Here is a 27,178-nt window from a genome sequence, read left to right on the forward strand (position 1 = left end):
AGAGAAGGGGGGAAGTCAATGGATATTTTAAAGTTTGTAAAATGTTTATCTGAAATTTTAAAACAGAAAATTTGGTGAAAATTACAACCATTGGGTGCCTACACTAAAGTCAGGGATCCATGAGTCACATTGAACTCAGTGGGACTTACTTCCAGGCTGACACACATAGGACTGCACTGTGAAAGACCCATTCTGAACTGGAAGCAAATTAATGAAGAGGAGTGGGTGTTACTGTGTCTCCTTTCTTTCAGATGAAGCTCCTCAACTTGTACATAAAGAGGGCCCAGACCACCAACAGCAACAGCAGCTCATCTTCAGATGTTTCCACGCACAGTTAATGGAGATCTTTGGACATGCCTGTAGACATAGAAGCCATCAGCTGTGCCTCTCAGAGACCCTCCCCTCATCAGCATGCTCCACCCGCTGATGGAGGCCATGCAGATATTTATTGCAATCAGTATTTTTAGTCCTTTTAAAAGCTTTCTATGGTAGGATATTATTGTTACTGAATGTAAAGGAAGCAAGGCCTGGGTTGCAGTCTTCTTCATTAAAAAAAATTAAAAAGGCGATAGAACACACCATGGTTAAACACACTGCAGTTATCCACTGACGTTTTGGGGGTCATACTTACAGTAGACTCGTTGAAATCAATGGGCTTAAGTTCATCATGTGAATTGATTTCAGTGGATCTACCTTGAGTATGACTTCTTGGATTCAGACCTTGGGTTTTTTATTAGGTTGTGCTTGTATCGGTCAAACATTTGACTAGTTCCTCCTGTTCCTCTAATTTCAGGAATGTGTCCTTGTTTCAGAGATGAGGTTAAAATTTAGAATGGCCTCACTTGGGTTTTTTTGGGAGAAAGCCCTACATTCTTTTTTAAAAAAAGGAAAGGAAACTAGGCCCCTCAACTCACTTTTTAAAATTATTATGAGGGGGAAACACCAACACAAACAAATTGTATAGTACCATCATCTGAGTGACACCGGTCATGGAAATTCCCTGGGAGATCTCAGCAAACTTGCAATGGTGCTGTTTATATAGGGCAGATGCACTTACCCTACTATAACCCATTTAAGACCCGCCTCTGTGTAGATGTTTCAATTATCTGATTATTATTTTTAGCACATGCTGAGAAACATTTTTACAAAGTGAGAAAAAAAAAAGAAAGCAAAGCTATATGCTGTGATATAGTCTTGACTTCTTACTCCAGAGGAGGTTCTACTTACTTGACAAAACTCATTCCTACTCTGTTTTTCATGGTGGTTTTTTTTATTTTATTTTATTTTAAAAAACGGAACTCTGTTCTGTTACAGTATTCGCTGGGGATTGAATTCCTTCTGTAAAAATTTTATCTAGCTTTATGAAATCTGTTAGTATGCACTGAGCGTGAATGCACTGTAATATCTCTGAACTGGTTAAGTATCAACACTCACTGTCAAAGGAACTGACAACCTATCTCTTAGAAAAGATATGTGAAATGTGCTACTACTGCTGCTGCTTCAATCCTCAGTATGAAATTTGTACTTTCCAAACCTCGATTGGCTTTTGTAGGAGCTGCAACTCAGATAACCAGGCCTTCCTTTCTTAATAAAATACTGCTTTCGTTTGTCAACCAATGCTCCTTAGTGTGACACTTTTTCTGTTGCCACCTCCCCACCCAACCTTTGAGTACTCCAGGAGTTTGTCACCCCACCTCCCAACAACCACACAATCTGATTTTATTTATAATCTTGTTTTGTGTCTACTGTACATAGCAAATTGTTTCCCTTCTCTCTTAGTATTTCAGATATGACTCTGTTTCATTAGGGTAGTACTCAAAGGGCTAGGTAGTACCCAATCTGCACCAATCTGCTTTCTTAAAGCTATACAGTTGAGGGTGGGGTGGGTGTTTTCTTCCAGGCACAAGAACCCTTTGGCTACCAATCCATACATGCTGGTGAAGACAAATCTGCATGATGTTGGCGCTTAGCTGCCAGATTACGGAGGGCTCCTACCTTTTCTCAGCACTGTCCAAATGTCTGCAGCTGCCTTTTTACTTGCTGCCTCCTTACGCAGGGCTTTAACTTTTCAGACCTTTTGAAAGAAAGAGGTTTCTTTTTCTTTGTATTCTTCCCCATCTTCTCATCCCCCGCCCCTTCCCTTGCCCCGCACCCATTTCCCTCCTCTTCCCAGACCTTCATATCTGAGAATCCGCACAGAACAACCCTGCCTGCTGTTGGGTTGGGTTCGATGGAGATGTACATGCTGCCAGTGGGGCGCCAGCGTCCCAGGGCATGAGCAAACAAATCAATGCAACCCCTTTCACACCATCTGAAGTACTGTAGGTCTCTTATATAGTCCAGCATCGACTGAGGCATGTGGCTTCCTTTTAAAAGGTACACTATGTGTGCTTGCCTGGATTACAGTACAACACAAGACCTTTTCTATCGCTTCCTAGTAGCTTCTCAATAACCTGTATAAGTAATGTAACTTGCAACGTTGTCATATAAATCTTCTTTCTACCACCCTCCCAGACCCTTTATTTATCAAGTGTAATAGTTCATATTAAAGGACAACAGAGAAATGTTTGTAGAATGCAGCAGGATTTTGCTAACAGTAATAATGTTTTAAATGGGAAGGATGGGCTTATAAAGCCACTCAAAACAGTCAGCCATCAGAAAAGAGTTTGTTGGCACAGTGTTCACGCGCATGTATTTAATTTCTATTTTTGGGTTGGTTATTTTCTTTCTCTTTTTTTGGGCGCTTTTGTCATGTTACATCCATATCTGTATTTATATCTTATTTGTTTCACTTTTGAGTGTATCATGGCAAATGTACAGATGTTTTTATGTTAACATTTACATGATAGAATTTGCTAAAAAATAAAATGAAACCTTTTGAGTTTGCCCTAGAATAAATGACAGTTAAATTTAAGTACTTATGGGAGCCTCTTTGCACTACAATTTGGTCATGAAAGCAGGTGACCTCAAAGATGAACTGTCAGCACTGAAGCACGATTTTTTAAACCCCAAATCACATTTATTTCCACACATGTGACACTGTCCAAGGGTACACCCATTATAGTAGCATTGTATCCCTGTTCAGACGTTCATAGTTGGGAGAGAGCAGGATCATGACTGTGGCACCAAGTTCTGCCCTCTCAGTGCTCTGAGATGCTTATAGAAATTCTGAAACTCTGATATTGGTCCTTGCTTGCTAGGATAGAAGAGAAGGGTGTACAGGTGCGTAGAAATTACTCTACTGTACAAAGGCAAAATCATTGTATTGCTCACTTTTGCCTCTGGCTCTGCCCATCTTCAGAATGTGACCCACAGAAGGTTGCTCAGATGGGAATTCTGCCTTGAGCTAAAGAAATTCTTTTCCTGACCTTGCCCTACATGCATAGTCCTCCCCACAAACCATGTGATCTACATAATGTAAAAATGTGATGTACAGATCACATGGTCATGCAAACGCCATTGGCATCTGTCTGTCTTGGGAGACAATGAAGGGGTACGGCTTGGGGGCTGGCACCAAACAGTTGGAAAGTTACAGCACCTGCTGTGGCTTATAGAGACTGGTACCTGAGAGACATGTTTTATTGAAGCTGGGACAGATGAAGGTGTCCGGTTGTGCTGCTGCAGATGCACCATGGCGTTTCTTTTCTCTATGCGGTCATTCATCATCTGGTCACTGCTGTGGATAAGTAACCTGACAGATTGTCCCAGGCACTGCCATCATCTGCAAGGGATTACCACATGGCGGGGTTAATGTTGCCAGTCTTCATGTCACATTTGCAGACATCTTTGTAATGCAGAGTTAGTCTGCCAATGGGCCTGGTGCCTGAAGCCAGCTCCCTGCAGAGCACATCCTTGGGAATCCCGCCATCCTTCAAGCATACCTTCCAACATTAGTTGCAACCTTAACCCTACTTACCTGGGAGTAAGCCCCACTGAATTCAGGACTACAGAGCAGTCATGGAAAGCCTTGTGCAGTAAGTGTACTACACAGGCATAGGGCAGGGTCACTCTACACACACACACACACACACCCGTGCAATTTTACTTGTCACTTTTGAATGCCTGCACAGGACTCTTGCCTTTTCACATTCAAAGGGTTTTACTACTTGATAGATAATCATTAATGCAGGTTCTAGGGCTTTAGCCCAGATAGACATGAGCACAAGACTGGATTCTTATCGTAAGCATATTGAATTCACTGACTTAGCATAGCCAGAAGAACTGTTTCATGCACTGAGATATTCACTGGGTGTCAATATATGCTTGAAACAAAACTGATATTTCATTTCCTATTTGATTGATGCAGTATTGACACTAAACATTCAGAGCTGTGTGCTTCCTCCTCCATCCCAGCAATATCTTATAAATACTTTTTTATTTGTGCTTAAGCTGTTAGGACTTGCTTGATGTCCTGGACTGGAACAACTAAAGCCACATTTGATGGTTGAAAACAAAGACTCTTCAACACTTAACAACTGCAGAATTGTCCACATCTTAATCTATTCCTGCAAAAATTATCACAAGTCTGTGGCACTTGTAAGAGTAACACGTTGTTTGCTAGAGCCCACTTGATTTGTTTGAAGCATCTTGGAAAACTGGTAGGTGTATATAAAATAGAGATGAATGAAAACAACAGTTGGAGGCAATAAAATACAAGAGACAGTAATAAGTGTGCAACAATGCAATCTTTTGTGCCCACTGTGGAATGAACTTCATATAAATGTCAAAAATGCAACCGTCACTCTAACTCCTAACCCACAGAGCCAATCCAGAGAAATATAATGACTGATAGTATCAAAACCTTCTGAGCGCGGTCCAGAATAATCAACATTGTTTCCTCTCCTGCTAGGTCTCCCCCAGCACAGGCCATCCATAAGGTGGTTTCATTGCCAAAGCCAGGGCACTACAGTGGTACCTCGGGTTACAGACGCTTCAGGTTACAGATGCTTCAGGTTACAGATTCCACTAACCCAGAAATAGTACCTCGGGTTAAGAACTTTGCAGCAATCGTGCTCTGGCGGCGCGGTGGCAGCAGGAGGCCCCAATAGCTAAGGTGGTGCTTCAGGTTAAGAACAGTTTCAGGTTAAGAACAGACCTCCGGAACGAATTAAGTACTTAACCCGAGGTACCACTGTAAAGAGAATGAAATGTGTCTAGGTAAGTAGTTTCGTACAACAGAGCCTAGGGTTTCATGGGGACCACCTGTTTAAGTACTTTGCCCCAAAGTTGATCAACTGGTTGATAGATATTGCTATGCTTAAGAATCCAAGGAGGGTTTATAAAGGCATGCACGCATGCAGGGCCGGATTTAGGTTTGATGAGGCCCTAAGCTACTGAAGTAATGGGGCTCTTTATATGTCCAGCTGTCCTTCGTCAACAACAAATTGTCACTGTTTTTTGTGTTGAATATATGCTATATGGTGATTTATGGACCTAATAGGTATCTAAAGCCATTTGCACATAACAAAATATTTATTTTGGAAATGTACAATCAGGTTTTTTTTCCTTTAATTTTTTTGGGGGCCCCCAAGAGAGTGGGGCCCTAAGCTATAGCTTGTTTAGCTTATACGTAAATCCGGCACTGCCAGCATGCTTGTCTCTTTCAAGGGGGCCAGGGCTGCCTGTTTGCACAACAAAGTATTAATGGCCGCTTACACCAGTCCAGCAAATCCCCATCTGCTTGATGTAATTAGTCAAGAGAGCAAGGGCTGAGCAACCTAGTAGCAGGCCACACTCCTCAAAGCATGCCTGCATTGTCAGACTGCAGTTCTTCCCACAGAACAGGGTCAGCTGTTGCTCTGGCACATCCTGAAACATGTATCATTACTGTGGTCTAAGGCTAGCTTCTTTATATATATATGCTCTCTTGTTTCTGTGGGGATGGGATATCTCCGTTTTTTTAATGCTATGCCTTAGGGGGCTTCTCAGCCTGATTTGCCTGTAGATGTGCCAACAACAAATGACACAGTGGCAAAAGTGTCTTGATGGGATCTGCCCGTACTGGGTCAAATTGGTTTTTAGCCCTGAAGCACTGCAGAAAGCTCTGAAGTTGCCGGCATTGCAAATTGCATGTTAGGCAAAACATGATAGAAATGCAAATTTTGAATGCACGTGCTTACTATATAGCCTTTACGATCCCCTTTATATTCAGTTCATCCAAGTGGCTGTTCTAGACAAAACACAAGGAGGTAATAGCTGCAATCCTGCTGTCACATTTCTATGAAAGTAAACAGTGATTTTGTTAAAACATACGAGAGGCATCAGTAGTACTTTTTAGTTAAGCATGCCCACCTGTTGTAAAATATACAGGCAGACACACACACACAGAGAGAGAGAGAGAGAGAGAGAGAGAGAGAGAGAGAGAGAGAGCGCAGAAACAATAATCTTTAACACTGGGTTCTAAAAGATAAATGACAAGTTTCTGTAGGCAGGATAGTTACTCTCACTCAACTCAATTTTTAAATAACTGCTTAGGATTTTGTTGTCATAAGCTTATCCTCAGTGCTGTTCTACTAGATTTTGCCAAATGGAAAGATCATGGATATACTTCCCTTGTAGCTTTTGAGGTGTCAGCTACAGAAGTATCCAATTAATCTCCTTGTGATTTGTAGATGGGAGGCAACACACCTTGTGCCATGGAAAAAACACATCAACAATTAATGTTGAGATGGAATCTCAGCAATCAGCAGGAAACTGTCAAGCAACTGCAATCCAGCATAGTCATAGTCACGCCAACAGCACAATTTTTTTAATTTAAGGAATAGATAAAGAAAAGCAAGAGGTAAATAAATAATGGGCAAACTAGAAATCATTCATGTCGTTAGTCCTTGCATTTAAAAAAATAAATATCAGGCATGGGGGCTTTTACCTTTTTGTTTCTGTCAAGGCTTTGGTCAGATTGAGGCTCTCTGCATTGCCACCAATAAGAGTTTCCTAAAACTCTAGTATTTGAGAGTGTGCTCCATATTCCCAGAATCCCCCCCACAAAACATCCTGTACAATATGCAAGGAACCTGAAGTCTGTCCAAAGTAGTAAACTCTATCCAATTTGCTAACATCTCTATCAACCAACAGGTTTCCACACAAATGCAACTTTCATGTGGTCTTTTCATGATGTTGTGCCATAAGTTCTTATCACAAAAAGTGAGAAAGATAAGAGCAATGGAAGCTCTTAACCAACAGTGCAACTAGGTAAATTTAGACCTTGAACTCAGGGGTCTTACAGAGGTCCCAAAGGTCTTGTGCATTCAGTTATGGACCATTAATATTTATCTTCTACATACCAATATGCATACACCACCACCATTCTAAGTTTTACAGTTGCTTCTATGTTCCTGATATGTTAAAAACCAAAATACAAAAGGTTTGACAACCCTGAGAATACATTTTAAAACGTGTGTAAACTCTAGCACTGTCATGACAACAGGAATAAAATGTAGTTTGCTTCTGCTGCACCAATGCTAAAGGCATTTACTTGAGTAAGCACTATTCTGTTGTGTAAAAGTAAAGTAAAAATAAATAAAATGGGTGTCTGTAACCATTCTGTTTAATAAAAAGGAAGGAAGGCTGCAGTAGCTAACACCAGCTTTGGCAACCCTGGCATGTGTGTGCCATGGTACAGATAGTTGGTGCCACAGTCACTTACGGACACACTGTTAAAACCGTGTTCGTGGAAGACAATCTTACTTGGCTATGAGTGATCGCCAAAGAAAGAAGAAGATGAAGAGTTGGTGCCAACCCTGGACCTGTTTGCTCCTGCTTCCATCATCTGTAACTCTCTGGGTGGCCATCTGGGGACCTGCGAGGCTGCGGGGAACTGAGCCTCTTCCTTAAAGTCCAGTCCTAGCTGCACTACTGCTCTTAAGTGGGGCAACAGATGAGCTTCAAGATCCACTGAAGAGTTCCACACTGAGGATAACATTGGCAGGTAAGCGACAGTGTACGGGAGGACTGGATGAGGTGCTTCTGATCAGCTGTAACCTTGGGAATCTGCATCCAATAGGGCTTATTAGGTTACATAATCATATATTCTAATGTACAACATCTCAGTGTTTGATAATAGAGGTAGCAAAAGGATCAGACTCAAAAACAAGGATTTGACAGACAACCCAACAGATCTAAAGAAAAGTAACAGTTTGCAGAAGTCTTTGGCAGGCATCCAGGGAGATAGAAGCCAGAGATCTGTGTGAACTCAATAGACAAACCACCAAGCCTCAAGAAACTGTGGAAAGGGAGTGTAAGCGAGAGTCCTCCTGCACTAATCAACAGATTATGATGAAGACACGCATGCCCTTACAAAATCCATTGCCTGCCTGTAGAACAGCATTCAGTGAGGCTGGTGCTGCCAAGGCAGAGGTAGGTGTGTTGAATTTTGGTCAGCACTGACTCTCTATTTGTAATCCCCAGAGTAATAGAAAGAGAGTATGCAACCCTTTGCTGCTATGTGTGCAGAAAGCAGGCCTTCTTCATCAGGGAATCTAATACACAGAAGAGGCAGTTTCTGCAACACTAAGGGAGTGAAGAGGATCCCCTAAGGAACATCTCCTTCCCTAAAAGCAGTGCTTTTTTCTGGGGGGATGCAAGGGGACACGTACCCCTAAACATTTTGTGAATTGCTGTTGCAGGAATTTATCTATGGGTTGGGGGGGGTTGCCCCTCCAGCAGATAGCATGCACATGCAGCCCACTACCAAAAATCAGCACAATCACTTTTGTGACTTTTGTGATTTGTCCCCACAAAACACTTCATCACAGTTTCTTCCTATCTATTCAAAGGGCCTTTGCTGCACGATACCAAATGTAAGAATTCACTGATAAATGTATCTGTGTACTGGCTCACTGGGAAAACTTCAGAAATTCATATAGACATATGAGCTCAGCTACTCAGCAGCCCCTCTGCCTGAGTGATAATTCCTGGCATCCTGATACCTGAGTGCCAGACAGGTAGCCATTCCAGAAATAACAAACCCAGATGAAGACAAAAGGGTGTGATTAACTTGGCTGGGAAACAGGGAAATGTAAATAACTCTTTTGTTACACTTGATGGGTGTTTGGTGGCGGGCAAGGAGAACCATGGGGCAGGGTCCAGGATGCTCAGATTACTGTCACCAGACCTCCCCTTTCATGATGTAACCATGATGTATTAGTGATGTAGTTTGGGGGGGTGTAACATGGGGATTAGCAGCTAATAAAAGTTTGGGGGCTCTTTTGTTCGGGGCTTCCATCTTGTTCCACCTTGTGGCAGGTGGGAGTCCTGTCGCGACAGTCTTCAATAAAGACCAAGCCTACTGGCTGCTGTTTTGCTCTGGTATTCCTGGCTGGTGTCCTTGTTTTTTGTCCAAGGGAGCCCTCAGATTTCTTTGTTAACATTGTTAAACCACTGGATAGATCTGGTAGAAAGATTGACAGATTGCCTGAAGCATCCCAAGAATGGGAATTCAGCTGCATCTTCAAGATTCACAGCATTATTGTTACTAGCAAAGTGGGAAATTAAACACTGGGAATGTGAAAAGTCTATTAAGACTTGCAAACGGAAAACATTAAAAGCGGACCAAACCAGAATGACTTAAGGATGGTCAAAAGGATTAAGAGTTGGGAAACAGGCTGTTTACAAATATATCTGGAGGCGAAAGAGCACTAAAGAGAAAGTAGTAATGAGTAATTAGCGAGGAAAGGGTTGACTTGCAAGTTGCTGAGATAATGAACTCCCTTTTAAATCCAGTTTTAACAAGAAAAATTGAAGGGGGAAAGGATTTGGATCAATTAAACAATAACAAAAAAAATGTAAAAAAGAAATTAGACTATCTAGAGGTGCTCATCAGGTTACTCTAAAAGGAACCAGAGCTTAAACATGTTTACTCAGAAGTAAGCCCGAGTTCAGTGAGGTTTACTCCCAGCTAGGGCTGAAATCCTACCAGTGCTACAGTTAGGTAATTTATTTAGACTCTGGCCTTAATAGTCTTATAGGAACCCCACTCTTTAGATTTGGGGGCCATCCAGCTCATTCTATTGAGTGAGAGAGACCCTGGACTTCTGCCTTGAATATACCATTGAATTCTATGCACACTTCCCTGGGCTGGAAGAAAATCATTTAATTTATTAAGACTTCTGAATTAAAATGCATAGGTTTGGCTGTTAGTATACAAGGGATACTGATGGGACTTAATCCCAATTAACCACACATGGGATTGGACTGCCCGTGACAACTAACTTTTTAATGGATTGTGTCTGTTTGCTGACAATTAATGTGGCGGCCATGATTCGCAATGATTATGGACCTATGGATTGGGTGTGTCGTAGAGTGGTTACTGCTGCATCACCAGAAAAAAAAGCAATGCATCACATCAAAATTTGTGTATTTGGGTAGATGTAAATTTAGTAATACTTCCATCATTTTACAAGAAATACACCTCGTCATAGTGCAAAAATAATGTCTGCTCAGTCTGCTGTCCTGATGCCGTTGATGGGCAACTTCAAAGCCCCTCCACTCTCCCTTCATTTATCTCTTAACCATTTAAACATTTATGGTTCCCAAGATTCTTTAGGGAAGATATGTGCTTTAAATAGAGAACTGTCCTCTGCAAAGTAGGCTATATGGTCACCCAAGTTTGCAGCAAGTGTGAATATTGAAACAAAAGTGTTACAGTTGGGCGGGGGGTTGTAGGGATCACAGAATCGTAGCATTGGAAGGGACCACGGGGATCATCTAGTCCAACCCCTTGCAATGCAGGAATATTTTTGCCTCACAGGGGACTGAAACCCATGACCCTATGATGACGAGTCTCATGCAGTAGCAACTAAGCTATCCCAGATCCAAGCAGCTGTCTTTGGGAATCAAAAGTGAAGTAGTAGATTGCTTTCAATATGCTTTGCATAAACCTTTGCATATAAAACAAATATGAAAGGTACCAAAAAGCTCTAGTGATCACTCATCCAAAGGCATTATCCTCAGAATTCACACCATGTGGGGAAAGGTGAAGCATAATAATATAAATAAGGCTTATTTCCTCCTAATTATGAGTATAAAATCTTTATTAATCAAGCTCTGGACTGTATTTATGTCCACACTAGTACTATTATGTGGTTGCCCTCTGTACGGTAGCAACAGTATTATACGCATTAACAAATCATGAAATTATTAAGCCTTTCAGTTATTAAGCCTTGTGTTTTATTCTGTATGCACTGTGGTTCTTTGGATCTTATTAAACCTCCGCTTTCACCAGTCCCAGCCAGCATGTTCAGGGATGATGGGAGTCAAACAACAACTGGAAAGTTGCAGATTCCCCATCCCTAGTCTTTTAGCATATTTTAAAACATTTGCGTCTTTCAGCATATATGAACTCTGTGTTCACATAAGCAACAATTATGTGCTTAGCATGATTTCTTGTTAAGATGGGATTTCCAGAGAAACCTTACAAGTGACTTTTCAATAGGAAGTTGTTCACACCAGTCTTTTTAACTTCTAAATCATCTGAAGCCAAGGCTTCAAAGGGTTAAGCCATCACTGACATGCCCCAGGGGCTAATACTCTTGATGATTTTGTTGCTATTCTAAAAATAGGAGACTAGCTTTCTAATCTCCTTGCCACTCATTTCCACTCCCTGCCAGTTTTTTCCTGCTTTTTCTTGCAGAGGGGCATCTGCAACCCAGAACTGTCTATGACCCTTAAGCTTCTAGAATGATTACCAGGGCTTTAAGGCTTGCCCAACAATGCAGAAACTTTAACCTATCAATGGGTTTTATAACCAAGTTTACAAAATTGGTTTTTGGGTTGGGTTTTCATTCCTCCGTTTTAAGGACAGATGTCAGTGTTAGAAATGGAAATCAGATCACTAAACCTTGGCATTCCCATGCAAATCCAGAGGGCACCACCTTAAGTGAGGCAGGAAACCCCTTCACTTAACAAGCATTCCCACCTGGCAGCTAAAATAAAATCAGAGCAATGCTGCCTTCTTGGAAGAGGGTTGTTTTGACAAAGAATAATGTAAGGGGATCAGGGAGCGCTGCTATTAAACCAGGGGAAGAGAATCTGTGGCCAGCCAGATGTTGTTGGACTTTAGCAGGGGTAGGCAAGCTAAGGCCCATGGGCCAGGTGTGGCCCAATCGCCTTCTCAATCCGGCCCACGGACGGTCCCGGAATCAGCGTGTTTTTACATGAGTAGAAACAAGGAGACAGGTTGCTTAGTTGCTAGACCACTTCCAAGCAATTTCATCTGATGGCATCTCCTATCTAACCCAGGTGATTGTCAGTTGGAAACAACAGCTGATCTTAGTTTATCACTGCGGGACTAGCCTAGTATAAACTGACTTTGGGAATTAATGAGGAGCAGGAGGAAGTGAGTCAATTTGACATGAACTTTTCTGCTTTACTAACCATACCCAGTCTATTAGTAGATTACAAAGAGCAACCAAAGCTATCTCAGCTTCTGCTATCTTGTCTAAATTCAATCTAAGAGACAAGAGTTTTAGGTTGGATCATTTACCTGGCTGCAGTTTAAGAGCAATGAAGTCAAGGCAGTGCAGAAATGGGACACCAGAAGGACATGTCCCCTCTCAGAAATTAACAAATTAAGTAACGGAACGAATTCAGTACGTAACCAGAGGTACCACTGTATCCTTGGGCTGGCTTCTGCTAGCATACCAGGTTCACTGTACCTAGCCCAGAGTCATTCTGAGTCAAACTTAGTTGCATACCACCTACAGCATCTTCCACTTAGAAAATTGTATGTACATGTCTAGATACTATAGTTGCTTCTGTGAAACAACCAATGTTTTTAATATCAGCATTTATTTCCCAAATGCTAATTCCTTCCAAAATAGTTGCCCAGTGAAATGAACTTGTAGTTACAGAGCTCTTGACTGACCAGACAGATATGGTTTGAAGATGCAGAAAGAACCTTTTCTGCCAAGAGAGATCCCTTGGGCTGCCGGATAGTCAATATATTAGCATGGTCATTGCTTTCTTTTTTTATGCATATATGAATGCCTGCTAAAGATAGCCAAGGCAAATGTAAAGCTGCAAGGAGACAGTTCCCTGTCCTGCTCTCACCTGATGAATGGGAATGTTGCCAGGCCCTACTAGGGAAGCAGGCGCTGGGTGGTGTTTTTGGAACGTCAGTGTTTTCTCAGAGGTGCTTGATAACCTCTCTGAGCTGCAGATGGCTTTCATCAGATTCTGTTCAGTTCCAGCTGGGGACATAGTCCAAGGCAAACCACTGGAATTTCTATTATTTGAAGTTATGCAATGTAGCAGTGTCCAGGTAGCACAATTGCCTCTTCCTTTCTGGAGGCTAGCTGGAGTGTAAATTCTTAAATCTTGTCATGTTTGTCTTATAGCTGATATGCACTGCAAAAGCTGTGTAGTAGTGGGTGGTGGTAAGAGAATAATTCTGTGGCAATTTTTCTTGTTAGACATTGTAAAGCTATTGGGATCTTAAAAAAAAAAGAAAGACTAATAATCTTGTATGTAGCTGATTTGGGGAATTACTACAGTTGCCAGGATTCTTTGGGGGAAACTATGACAAGATAAGTGGTGTAAGGCTGCTTTAAATGTATTTATGACATTCAACTAGTGACAGCAGGAACATTCACAGGAAGGGAAGGGAAACAGAGAGGAACAATCTGTCTGGGTCAGGAAATCTGTTTCCTTCACCTCACAGTACAAGGGCCAAGGTGCAGCTGGGGTGCCATGGCAGATATGAAAACCCCAGAATAGTTTAGTGTTTTGCCTTGAGAAAATGATGGCCTTCAGTGGCATGATTATCCTTTGTTGTTGTTGAAAGTCACCTTCAGTTGCCTTGGGCAAGATAAAGAGATATTAATATGCCCTGCTCCATGGCTGCTGATGTGAGGATGCAAAGTCAACGAGTGATACTCTGCTTAGCTGATTTGTGATGTTAAATTGTACTGAAGACTACTTTCAGACATGTTGGCAGAACTACCAAAATTAGGACCTAACTGAATATAACCCCCCAAAGTGATTATATGAATTGGCTTCTGGTTAAGTTGGATACCAGAGCTAACTGGTGTCTGAAGAAGTTTTCATGCACATGAAAGCTTATACAGTGGTACGTCGGGATGCAAACAGGATCCTTTCTGGAGCCCTGTTCGCATCCTGAACAGAACGTAAGACGCGACAGCGCGTCTGCGGGTCACGTTTTGCTGCTTCCACGCATGTGCGTGACGTCATTTTGACCGTCTGCGCATGCGCGAGCGGCGAAAACCGGATGTAATGCACTCCGTTACTTCCGGGTCGCCGCAGAGCACAACCCGAAAATACTTATCTTGAAGCGTATTTATCCCGACGTATGGCTGTACCCAGAACATACTTAATTGGTCTCTAAGGTGCTACTGGACAATTTTTGGCTAACTGTGTTATAGCTGAGTGCCACAGTTTGCAAACAGTTATGATTTTACTCTGCCCCTTCAGCTGAGCAAGCATATTGAAATTGGTATGATGTCGTAATTCATAAGTCACACATATTCTGGTCTGGCTGGTGAAATATTTTAAAACTCTCTCTCTCTCTCTCTCTCTCTCTCTGTGTGTGTGTGTGTGTGTGTGTGTGTGTGTGTCTGTCTGTCTATCTATCTATCTATCTGAAATTCTTACTGACCTAAAGATCTTATAATCCAAGGGTATAAAAATGCATTGTAATGTTTGCATTACAATGGACCCCGCTTCATAATTTCCACCTACAGACTTTCTTGCATGTCAACCTTCAAAGGACCAGGGTGCTTGAAATCACTAAATATGTTAGAAAACTGAATATGGATTTAGTTGTGACTCCCCAAGGCACAAGCTAAAATGATTCTCTTGGGGTGGGTTGTTGATCCCATAACAAATATAGTACTACCCTATCTCCTGCATAAAGAGTTCAAACAAATAAGTTCAACACATTATGAACACATAGCCCAACAAGTGTTTTAACCTTCATTCCATGTCATGCGCCAATCTGCAATTTTCCATTTCTGCCCGACACTAATTGTACATATTCTAATAGATATCTTCAGAGGAACAAACTGCTTAAGGCAAAAAGAGTAGTCTCTCTTTCCTTAAATATCACCACCCCTTCTCTGTGAGTTGTGCGAACTCCTCTAACTAGTACTGAGGCCTTGAAAATGTAAACATTGTACAGTGGCACCTCGGGTTACAGACGCTTCTGCTAATCCAGAAATAGTATCTTGGGTTAAGAACTTTGCTTCAGGGTGAGAACAGAAATTGTGCTCCGGCGGTGCAGTGGCAGTGGGAGGCCACATTAGCTAAAGTGGTACCTCAGGTTAAGAACAGTTTCAGGTTAAGAACGGACCTCCAGAACGAATTAAGTTCTTAACCCAAGGTACCACTGTATTTACATTTGAAATCAAGATAACAACTTTCTTGCAGGCAGCAAATGAAAATTAGATATCACTAATTAGAGATCACTAATATCTAACAATTTAAAACAAATAATAAACACCCATTGCATATGCTTTTGACAAGATAACTTTGGATAGAAACTATGATTGTTTGGATCTGCAGTCATAATCCTTTAATCTGTGAAAACCAGAGAGAGAGAGAGAGAGAGACAGAGAGAGAGAGAGACAGAGAGAGAGAGAGAGAGAGACAGAGAACAAAGGCAGTTACCACAAACATGTATTGGGATGTTTCTCTTTAGGGTGCGTTATGTTTACAGAAGGAAAACTGTAATTGTAAGTGACCAAAATTTGGGTACATTGTTTACTTCTGTTCAAGTAAAATAAGACCAGGTAACTACTGACTGGTCAGTTGGATGTCAATACCAGGAAAGGCCCTAGAACAGATTAAACAGCATGCCTATGAGAACTTGGAAAAGGATGCTGTGATTACTAAGACCCAGCATGGGTTTCTCAAAAACATGTCATGCCAGATGAATCTTGTTTCTTTTCTTTTCTTTTTAAGTTACAAGCTTGGTGGATAAGGGCAATGCTGTAGTGTATCTTGATTTCAGTAAAGCTTTTGGCAAAGTCCCCCAGGATATTCTTGTGGAGAAGTTGGTAAAATGCAGGCTGGAGGAGGTTACTGTTCAGTGGCTTAGTAGCTGGTTGACTGACTGAATCCAAAAAGTGCTCACTAATGGTTCCTCATCATCCTGGAACAAAGTGACAAGTGGGGTGCTGCAGGGTTCTGTCCTGGGGCCATTGTTGTTCAATGTCTTTATAAATGGCTTGGATGAAAGAATTGAGGGGTGGCTCATCCAATTTGCAGGTGACACCCAACTGAGAGGGGACACCCCCGTCCCCTTTCTGGTGTGTAGAGAAATGTACATATGTAACTTGAAACCAGTGGTGGGTAGGTGGGGACAACCTTGCTATGTTTTAAGTCACTCATGTATATAGCCTTTTGTGTAACATACTGCAGTAAAAACCAGTCTGGATGGCCTTCCCTTGTCAAAAAAAAAATTTTTTTTGTCAAATAATTAGTTTTCCAATATAAAAAAAGGTCTTGTTTAGGTGCCCTTCTAATAATGTCTGGTTGCCAGAGTGATTTATTTTTCTGTGCTGCCATTTTAGAATTCTGACTGCTTGTTTTTGTTGAAGGTTTTATTCTTGGATGGATGTGTTGTTGCTACTTTTATTCTTGGATGGATGTGTTTTGTGAGCTACTTTGGAGATCCCACTAGAACCAAAAAGATGTATCTATATCTGTATAGGTGTACGCTAATATGGCCTCGCAGCTGAGCATAGTATCAAGCTCCATTTCTACTTTACAAAATGGATCCACACCTCTAAGTTTGCCTCAAAGACAGGCTCTAAATGCCATAAGCATTCCCTTTTCCGAGTTTGGACTCCCCTCCGCTTTGCAGGGTGGGGCCTGCTGCCAAATGGGGAAGTGCGAGGCCAAGGCAACTGCATCCCCTTTCCCTCAAACGCCTATGGGTCCCAACTGAGCAGTGCAGTGCATAAAGCTCAATGTGGGGGTGAGAGAGAGTTTGCAGCCAAATCGCAGGTGCGTGTTTTGCTAGAGGCATTACCAGAAGTCAAGGATGCATTGCAGTTACCAGGTCCGATGTGGCCTCAAAATTTTAACAGCCATTGGTGGGGGGGGGGTCTCTGAGGGCCACATTCGCCCCATGCTTGAGGTCCGCCCCCCCAACTGTGGTATACAAACTACTTTGGCAGGAAGTGCTATAAAAAACCACATTTTAGGCAATACCTTTAGCCAGTGTTTTTTTTCTTTAAAAATGTTTAGGGAGTACTCTCATTTTCCTACTCATACTGAAATAGCGACCCTCAATGAGGCCAAACTTAGATTCACAAAATGTTTAGGGGTATGCGTACCCCTGCGTACCAACAGAAAAAGCACTGCCTTTAGCAGTGAGGTGGCAAACTTTCCAGTACAGCATCTGGGTACACATCGTGAGGCAAGATGGCTGGGGTGGGGGGTGGGGGGCGGCGAAGATAAATAATAGTTATATACATTAAACCTCGGAAGAAGGCAGTCTGTGCGGCTCCTCCATTTCCGTGAGGTCATCTTCCCCAACTCCACTTCCGTGGCTCCGCCTCGGCTTCTCCACCTGCGCCGCGGACAGCAGCCGACTGGGGATTGGCGCCCAGTCGCGCGGCCCGGAGTGGCGGGGAGCGGGCCGGCGGCGGCGGCGGGAGGCGGGGAGAGCGCGCGGCGGAGAGGAGAGGCCGGCGGCTGACCTCAGCGCCTGGGAGCGGCCAAGCAGCGGATCACGCGGCTGCTCAATAAAAGCGCGCGGAGAGGCGCCGGCTGCCGAGTGCGCGCAGTTTGGTCTTGGGCTGGCTTCAGGTTTCAGGGTTCGTAGCCCGCCTCGACGTGTAGGGGATTTTGGGTTTAGGGCTACCGGGCGAGCGAAGCTTAGCAGCAGCGGTAGCAGCAGCCGTCGAAGAAGATGCTGTTTTGGCACACGCAGCCGGAGCATTACAACCAGCACTCGACAGGCAGCTACCTGCGGTGAGTGAGCCCTTCGAGCCCGGGGAGCGAGCGGCCGTAAGGCGGGAAAAGGGCGCAAGGTTCTCAAGCAGGACGGCGGGGAGACGTCGACCGACTGACTAAAATGCGGGCAGACAGGAGCAAGGCAATGGCTTTGCGGTTGGGGCTATTGGTTGATGCTGCAGAGCAGAAGGAAGGTCTCTGGATCGAGGGGTCTCCTTGCTGGGCTCCACATTAGGGACGTGCAGCGCAAGCTCCCGCTCTTATTTATGCGTGTTTGCTCAGAAGCAAGACCCTCTGCGCTCAGCGGCGCTTCCTGCTAGGAAAAGCGTGCATATGGTTGCAGCCTTTGAGGGTCCATGTTGGGGATGCGGGAAGGACGGGGAGCGGGACCCAGGCGGCGTGGTGCTGTAGAGAGAGAGAGAGAGAGCTAGAAGCATACTGAGCAGGAATGAGTGGAGTCAAATTGGGCTGGTTTGTTTAATTTCGGGGGCGAACGACTTTAAGAGGTTGTGGTTGACTGGGCTCTTTTATAGAACACCATCAGTTGACAGTGCGTTGCGGAACATTATAGGCAACCTAATTTATTGTTACCAGATTTTTTTTTCAATGAATCGGGGACACTTTTTTTTTTAAGGTGAGTAGCAACAGGAAGTCAGTACAGTGGTACCTCGGGTTAAGTACTTAATTCGTTCCAGAGGTCCGTTCTTAACCTGAAACTGTTCTTAACCTGAAGCACCACTTTAGCTAATGGGGCCTCCTGCTGCTGCTGCTGCACCGCTGGAGCATGATTTCTCTTCTCATCCTGAAGCAAAGTTCTTAACCTGAAGCACTATTACTGGGTTAGCGGAGTCTGTAACCTGAAGCGTATGTAACCCAAGGTACCACTGTAGTGGGGATGGTGTGGCAAAAGACCCTGGGCCGAAGCACACGTGCAAAGCCCTTCTTTCACACCCTGTGAAACATAAATGTGCATTTTTTAAAAAAACTGGGCAACGGCGCGCTGCCTGCCTGTGACTCCTGAGCCTTCCCTGATCTCCTTCCCCCTTTGTTTTGACAGATCAGGGGAGGCTCGGGAATCACGGGCAGCCAGCCGTTCCCCAGGAGGGGCCAGCCTGGTAGTGCAGTTGGCTCTGGCTGGCTTCAGGAGCTGCTCGCTGCTATGGCGCAGGAAAAATGGCAGGCGCCATGGCAGCGGGCAGATCCTGAAGCCAGCCAGAGCCAACTGCACTACCAGGCTGGCTCCGGGCTGCTGAGGCTGTCGTTGCCACGTTTCCCGGGGACAGATTTGCAAATCCGGGGGCTGTCCCCGGGAAACGGGGACGTCTGGTAACCCTAATCTAAATAGGTGATTGGTTCTGAGGAGAGGGAGAGAGAGGAAAAGACACGTGTGTGGTGTGCGTGTGCAGTTTCTGAAGTTATGAGGATTCTGGTAAAAATAATGGATCTTTATGTAGCTGCGCCACCGGCAAGGATAGGTGCCGTCTCGGAAAGATGTGGATTTGTGAAAGTGGACTCCATTTAGACCTCATCTGTGTGTGTGAATCTTGTGGTCAGGGATGGGTTGCTGAGCAGTGGCAGCTCAGATGGGCTAATCTGTTTCAGGGAGCTGGATGGGCGCCGTTCTCTGGAGCCAGGAGGAGAGAGTGATGCAGCTGTGGGTTATCATGCTCACCTGTGATACCTAGGGAGAGCTGCCCTCTCTGTGGGTTCTCTTAATGGTTTGGATTTGTTTGTACATTTCCCACTTTTTTGGGGTGTGTGGAAAGTATGATGTGGGTTTGAACAAGTGGAAATTCCAGAAAACTTAAAGGAGCCTGGTGACTGCAGCTTCTAGCCCAGGTCAATTAATGCCGATTACCTCTTAATGCCTTTCCAGTAATTTGTCACTGAAAAGTTGCACAGCTGTGAGTGAGGTGGAAGCTCTGGTGACCAAGTAGTTATTTAGTTTGGATTAGTTAACACCGAGTCCTTCGTTGTGTTTGTGCACTTACAGATTGCTCAGACTTTTCTCTCCCAGTGCATCTTATGAGAGAGTAAGGATCACACTTGGTATTCATGACTGTGAATGCGTTAACTGTGGTATAACGAAAAGCTTTGTAACTATTTATAGAAGAGTAGCCACTGCAACATTCAGTCGTTTGCCACAAAAGCAACAAATATTATTGTGGTGTCTTAAAGACTGACAATTTTATCGTGCCATAAGCTTTCCTGGACTGCTGTCCATTTCATCAGATGCATGAAGTGTAATCCTGGAATGGCAAGTATATACATATGCACCTCTTCAACTCTATAGATGTGCATACAGTACTCTACAGTCATGCATATAATTGTACTGAATTTGCCAGTTAAGTACTATCTAACACTTCATGTGTTTTGATGAAGTGGACTGTAGTCCATGACAATGTATGGCATAATAAAATGGTTCATCTTTAAGGTATCACAAGAGATTGATTGCTGGAATGGACTAGCACTTCCAGCCATCCTTAAACGATGGGGTAACCAAGCCTTACAGCACCTTAAACAGTAGCAAATTTAGTACGGCGTGGGCTTTTTTTGAGTAGAGTCCATAGATCTATCCCTTAAATTATTCCCTCTATGAACAGGTCTGGGAAGATTTAGCAAAGTGGTCTTTGAGAACTGAGCAAGTGTCTTGCAAGCACTGGCAAATGTCTTGCAGATAGAGGCACTAGCTTTCCAAACCAGCTTTCTCTCATTCTTATCTCCTCCCCTCGTTTGAATGATGACGACTAGATCCTTTTCATTCACTTTACTGGGCTTGTTTAATCCAGTTTTTTCCTGCCTTATTTCCACATCGGTCACATTTTATTTATTTAGCAAAAGGGGCAGTGGGTAATGTAAAAGATAGCAAATGGAAAACCTACATTCCAGCCCTTCCCAACAGAAAGCTATACTTGTACTGTTGTGTTTTTATTTTAATAGTGTGATTTTTATCTGTGCTTTTGAACTGTGTCTAGAATGCTATTTCAAAATCCATAGTCAAGCAATGCCTTTGGTAGGACCAACAAAAATGTCAGAAAACTGTGAAGAAGCTTTTAAGATGACAAATGCATCAGACTGGATGGTAAACGCAAATTGGGGGTGTGAGGGGGAGAGAAATCTGGTTTGATACTGAAGCCATAAAGTTTGCATTTAGCTGGTTTTAAAAATGGAGTGTAGGAGCAAATGGCAAACTTAAATTGCAATCGCTTAGGTTTCATTGCCTAACAGTTTCCCATGTTATAACTTGTTTGGCAGTCTAGACACCAATATGCAGGCAAAAGCCAAGCCATATAGAGCAGCACATGATGCACTAATGGTTTGAATGTGTTGTTGGTACAGGCTCTTGTGTTCTTCCTACACCCTTCTCTGGTACAGTGTGGTGCTGGTTCCATGGTATGAACATGTGTGTATGTGTTGACTTGAGTCTTGTCCTGGTCTCAGTACTGTTCAAGGGTAAGGGGCCCTTCCCTGGCTGTTGCTGTCTTGTGGGATCTCTCACCCAGGACCATTCTTGTACCCAAACCCTGAAGAAGACACCTGTCTGCTGCTAGCTGCACATTCCCCCATCCTTTTGCTCTTTGATAGGAAATTCTACCCTTGGTGAAACAGTTCTGTTTCAACTTTTTAAAAGGCACAAATGTCTCTCGGGGCAACTCTTACCTATTTCAGATTTGTGGCAGAACATTAACCTTGCTTTATGCTCTGTGTTTTGAGAATATTTTTACTTCATCTCTCTCACCACCACCACCCCTCCCACTGAAATTAAAGCAGGTTCAGTGGCAGTTAATGCAAGGTAAACTCTGCAATCAATTTCTACATGTGGTTGAACTGAAACTGTTAATGTTGGCTTGATTTATATTCATGTACCATAACAACAATATTGACAGCTGTTACCAACTTTCCTTTTTTGCAACTTTTTGCCATTTTCTTTTTGTCCATCAGAAGCTACTATTGATAATAACTTTTCTGTAAGGTGTATATAGGTGCACAGAGGACTACGCTTGTGTTCTTTACAACCAAGAGGGTGTTTCTTTGTACAGTCATACCTCGGGTTACAGACACTTCGGGTTGCGTATTTTCGGGTTGCGCACCACGCCGAACCCGGAAGTACCGGAAGCGCCAGATCGCAACGTGCATGTGTGCAGACACGGCACTGCAGGTTGGGAACACTGCGGGTTGTGAACGTGCCTCCTGCACGGATCACGTTCGCAACCCCAGCGTCCACTGTATTGGACGAAAAAAAGCAACTTTTATTTTACTATCTCCTTAGTTAAAAAAAAAAGTGGAAAAGGGGGGAAAAGTGTAGAAGATTATTTATTAGGGAAAGTGTAGAAACAATAAGTTAGCTTCTCATACAATCTGCAGTAAAATTTCATTGTACACCGGTTGTACATTGACAATAAAGGTATTATTATTATTATTATTATTAAAAGTAACAAATCTTGATTATGTAAGAGTTTGCTTGAATACATTGTGTATCATTTTACCAGTGGTATGGAGCAGAGATTATTATTTGTGTGAATGAAAGTACTTTGTCTCTTCAGTCCTTATTCTGGTCCCAGCACTTGTATATTAAGCCAGTGTTTCTCAAACTATTTGATGTGGTGTACTGGCATTGCCCACCTCCGGGTGCCAGGGACCAGTACCATATTTGGTCCCTGAAGCTGTGGTGGAGTCACTGTGGACTGGCAGATCATCACCCGTGGAACAGGACCAATTTGTGGATCAACACTTTGAGTAGCACTGTACTAAATATCTGCCCATGTAGTCAGCTACAGAAGCAGTTTATCTATTTTTCTCACTCAGAGTAGTGAGCAACATATCCAGTGCATCCTGTAACAGACAAAATATTTGAGGTTTTTTGCTCCCGTTTTGAATTTGTAAAATGGAAGGTTAGGTTGCTTTTTCTATTGGATCGGTTCTATTTGTCTATTTCCCCCCTCTTACCTAAGTGTTTTACAATTTCAGTATACTAAAACAAACAAATGGTGCAAAATATAAAACAAGGGAGATTCTCCTAGGTCAACTGATGAGAGAGTGAACCACTGCATGAGTATTTTTTAGAGTTTCACAACTAGGTGTGGACGTGCCTAAATTTAGGCTGCTGGTAGAACTGAACTGCAAAGATTTTGGTGGAGTTATTCTGGAAGGGGTAGGTCAGTATTCTTTAACTCCTTTTGTTAACCTTGCTTTGTCCTTCTTGTAATGCTAGGCGAGCCTTTTGAATTGCATAACTGTGACAAGCCTATACTGTGGCATGGGGTGAGGTGATAAATGTAAATGGCTCTAAAACAAATAAATTGGCATGCTGTAAATAATCCTTGCTATAAGAGATGCAAAACCATTGTTGTGGAACAACCTTCTCTGCTTAGCTCTGAGCTGTGTGGTAAGGTAGGTATGCCTCTGGGGTGCGTCTTTAAAGCATTCTAATTATTTTTCATTGTCCCTACCCAGGAGATATTAGTTATATAATACCTGTGCTCCATCTCCATTAGCTTTCCTAATTGGGAAAGTGCTCGTGACTTCCCAGAGTTAATGAAGATGGCTCCTGTATTTTCAGTGAGAGCTCTGTTGCTGCTCTGTCCCACTACGCTGCTGTTAAGCCAGAGCCCCTAACATAAGGGCAACCAATCTGGTGCCAGATGTTGAACTCTGAGCAGCATGGCCAGACAGGGATGAAGGGAGTTGGAGTCCAGAAACATCTGAAGGACAGCAGGTTAGGGCTGTCCTAGCACATTCCCTAACTGAAGCAAAGGTCTTATTCACACTCAGTGTTAGAAACTGAGATATGAAAGCTCAGAGCTAAATGGCACCTTAAACTTAGCTCATGGGCGCAACAGCAGAATGTCTGCTTTTTTAATAACAAGAATACAAAGCTGAAAATGAATGAACTGCAGCTAAAATAAGTTCATTTTTCACGTGGTCTAGTCCTTTCCCTGCCCACCCCTTGATATTCTTAAGAGGGTCTCTTCTCCTGTCTTTAGAGAGTAGCTGGAATTGGGGAGGCAGAAAAAGGTCCTCCTTTCCTTTCACTCTGCAGTTTTAATCTGAAATCTTAGGCTCAGTACTGTGCCCAGAGCTTAGAAACTGCTCGTGCTAATGAAATTCCCTGTCGGAAAATGCTCCTAGAACAGTGGGAGTTCTGTTGAACTTGGAAGGGCTTGCTTCTGAGTAAGTATGCACTGGCTCATTCCCTTGCTTAATAAAGGAGGGGTTGGTTAACACTAATGTATTCATAACACTCACTACTGCTCAGGTTTTGATGATAATAATAATATCTGTCATTAAATGCTTAGCGCTTCCCCTGATGTTCAAAGCATTTCCCACACCCTCTCAGTACCTTATTTGTAGTAAACCTGTGAGTCGAAGCAATATTGCCTGCATACAGCAGATCCGATTCTGAGAGATAGTAGTTTACCTAAGGCCATTCACTGAGTTAATGATTAAAGTGAGGTTTGAACTGAGGTTGCCACTATGCTGGACCAACTTTTTACAACTAGATGTGTAAAGTACCTATAACTTTTCCCCTCCTGCCAAAAATCACATTCTCTAAACTGGCAGGGAAGGGCATTAGTGTGAAGACCACAGTAGAGGTGAGGAAGTAAAGAAGTGCCACTGCCTTGGCCTGCTCCACAAACAACATTTTTCATGCAGATTATAGCTTCCATGCATGCCGACATTTTTTGCGAAATGAAAGAAACTACATGTGACTGAGCATCACATGTTGTTTGGGTGCAAGGTTACGAAAAGCATCTTAAATGCAGTGAAGTAAGTAATTTAGTCACATGCTTAACACTATGGTTGATGTGTCCTTTTTTCTCCATCAGATAAAATGTCAACTTCTCTCAGTTAAGGACTTTTTGTCACAAAATATTGCCAAATTAGCATGTTTTGTTCAATGGGCTCAGAAACCAGATTCCCCATCCTTGCCTTGATGCGTATAGGTATGTTGTTGTTTAGTCGTTTAGTCGTGTCCGACTCTTCGTGACCCCATGGACCAGAGCACGCCAGGCACTTCTGTCTTCGCGTATAGGTATACCTGGCATTAAATTTCATGAAAATTGGTCCCCTAACTGAAATGCCAAGAGGTTTCATGATTGGAGCAAAATGTGTACTTAAAATGATGGGCATCTGTGCTGCACATATATGTACAGTGGACGCTTGGGTTGCGAACGTGATCCGTGCAGGAGGCACGTTCGCAACCTGCAGCATTCACAACCCACAGCGCCATGTCTGCGCACACGCGGGTTGCAATTCGGCACTTCTGTGCATGCACAGAGTGCAATTTAGCACTCCGCGCATGCGTGGCTGCCGAAACCCAGAAGTAACCCATTCCGGTACTTCCGGGTTTTGGCGCGTCCGTAACCCAAAAAAACACAACCTGAAGCATCTGTATCCCGAGGTATGACTCTGTGTGTGTGTGTGTGTGTGTGTGTGTGTACATATAATTAGATTTTCTGTTTTACAATTTTAAATACTCATTTAAACATCCTTACAGTATCAGTGACTTCCCTTCTTCTCCTTACATGGTTCATTTTGCATACCATAAATCCCTGCATATTTTACATAAACTAAACCATTCAGTATTCCATTATTACAATCATCAAAACTTATTTACACTGTTGAATTTATCTTAATGCTGCCAGCATTTTCAAGTATACACCCCCCCACATTCAATAAATATTTTCCAAATTCCTTTTAACGTATAAAGAAGATTGTGCTGTATATTTTGGATAACCAAAACATAATTATCAGACCAAGGGAACAAAACTAGTTTGAATTGATTAGAGAAGCTGGGAAGTATGTTATTACTCTTTCAGCTCAGATATTGGTATTGTAATGTAATCAGTTACAAAATGGCATTGGTTTTGACTTGAACCAAGTACTGATGCAAAATGATTGGAAGTAGATTTTTTTCTATGTTGTTAAAACTATGCTGTATGTACAGTGCACTAATGTACTACTTAATGATGCACCTTTAAAAGAGGCGAACTCATGACACTCTTGCATAGGTTCTCAGTCTTGTGACTAGTTCAGCAGCCTTAGAATGTGGCCTAACATGTTCAGAAACTTATAAACACAAGTCTGCGGCCTAAACATAGCATAAATGTGAATATCTACCACAAGAGGAAATGTTACCCAGGAAGTGTTGTGCACCCATCTCCATTTATCTAATTCATAGGGTACGGAATTCGTATGTGCTTTGTATAAGTTTTTTGCACATTGTTCTCTGAGTGGGACTAGCCTTAAGGTAACACTAGGCAACTACCCTGGCTAGCATTTTTTATTGGAGTAGTAGATGGAAAGGGTTTTCTATTGCTACCTTGATGCTTTTGCTGCTTAGGATGGGGCTTCAATTGTCTGTATAGCTCTTTGCCTATTGTACTAACCCTTCTAGGTTGGCAGAAGCTGGGATAGAGCAACAGGAGCTCACACCATTGGCAGATTCGAACTGCCAACCTTCTGATCAGCAATCCCAAGAAGCTCAGTGGTGGCGCTGAATCCATGCAATGGGGTGAGCTCCCTCTGCTCTGCCCCAGCTTCTGCCAACCTATCAGTTCAAAAGCATACCAGTGCAAGTAGATAAATAGATACCGCTGTGGTGGGAAGACAAACAGCATTTCTGTGTGCTCTGGCACTCGTCATGGTCCTCCATGTGCCAGTAGCAGTTTAGTCATGCTGGCCACGTGACTCAGAAAGCTGTCTGTGGACAAATGCCGGCTCCCTCAGCCTGAAAAGCAAGATGAGCACCACACCCCATAGTTGCCTTTGACTGGACTTAACCATCCAGGCATCCTTTACCTTACTAACCCTTCTAATTCCACTCTCTCTTTAGTTCTTCCCCTTTGAAAACCCATTTCTTGCATCACAAAGCAAAATCTTAAGAGATCTGTCTTTCTAATGTAGAATAAATGTAGTTATTTTCAGCTGTCTTCTAAGCACTTCTTTAATTGGGCTGATCATTAGATCTTGAAAATATATTCTGACCAGCAGCTCATGTCTTCAGCTGCCAACTATGTAAGCAAAATGTTCTTGTTGAGAAACAAATATTTTGACGTCCATTTAATGTGATAAGTATACAGTGCAGTAGTCTGATAGGAATCCAGATTGCCATCTTCAAACAATGTCCATTGCTTAGTCTTGATTAAGCTCATTGCCCAACACTGAAGAAATGCCTACTTTGCATGGTAAACCTGACATATTGGTGTTGCTGTGGGTGGGGAGGCTCTCACACACCTATTTATGTGCAATTTCTGGTGAG

At 42.9% G+C, this 27,178-nt stretch overlaps 2 protein-coding genes and 1 long non-coding RNA gene across 24 annotated transcripts in view; 2 read left to right on the plus strand and 1 right to left on the minus strand.

Moving 5' to 3' along the window:
* The window catches only part of CLASP1 (cytoplasmic linker associated protein 1), a 163,330-nt gene extending 160,416 nt beyond the window's left edge, over positions 1–2,914 (plus strand). For all 22 annotated transcript variants that reach the window (XM_083584369.1, XM_083584380.1, XM_083584388.1 and 19 more), the window contains one exon: positions 252–2,914. In XM_083584369.1, coding sequence (XP_083440495.1) covers positions 252–338 — 87 coding nt within the window. In that variant the 3' untranslated portion in view covers positions 339–2,914. The remainder of the gene's footprint in view (positions 1–251) is intronic.
* LOC310749434 lies at positions 1,726–17,585 on the minus strand. Its single transcript, XR_014541619.1, has 2 exons — positions 17,441–17,585; positions 1,726–3,721 (listed from the first exon to the last, which is right to left on the minus strand). It is a non-coding gene; the product is annotated as an uncharacterized lncRNA (long non-coding RNA).
* A 90-nt stretch (positions 17,586–17,675) lies between these two features.
* Positions 17,676–27,178, plus strand: part of TFCP2L1 (transcription factor CP2 like 1) — a 41,535-nt gene continuing 32,032 nt past the window's right edge. The window contains exon 1 of the mRNA XM_083585722.1: positions 17,676–17,934. Within this exon, the coding sequence (XP_083441848.1) occupies positions 17,873–17,934 (62 nt within the window). The 5' untranslated portion in view covers positions 17,676–17,872. The remainder of the gene's footprint in view (positions 17,935–27,178) is intronic.

Source organism: Podarcis filfolensis (genome assembly GCF_964270895.1).
Source record: "Podarcis filfolensis genome assembly, chromosome: 1".
Classification (NCBI taxonomy): Eukaryota; Metazoa; Chordata; class Lepidosauria; order Squamata; family Lacertidae; genus Podarcis; species Podarcis filfolensis.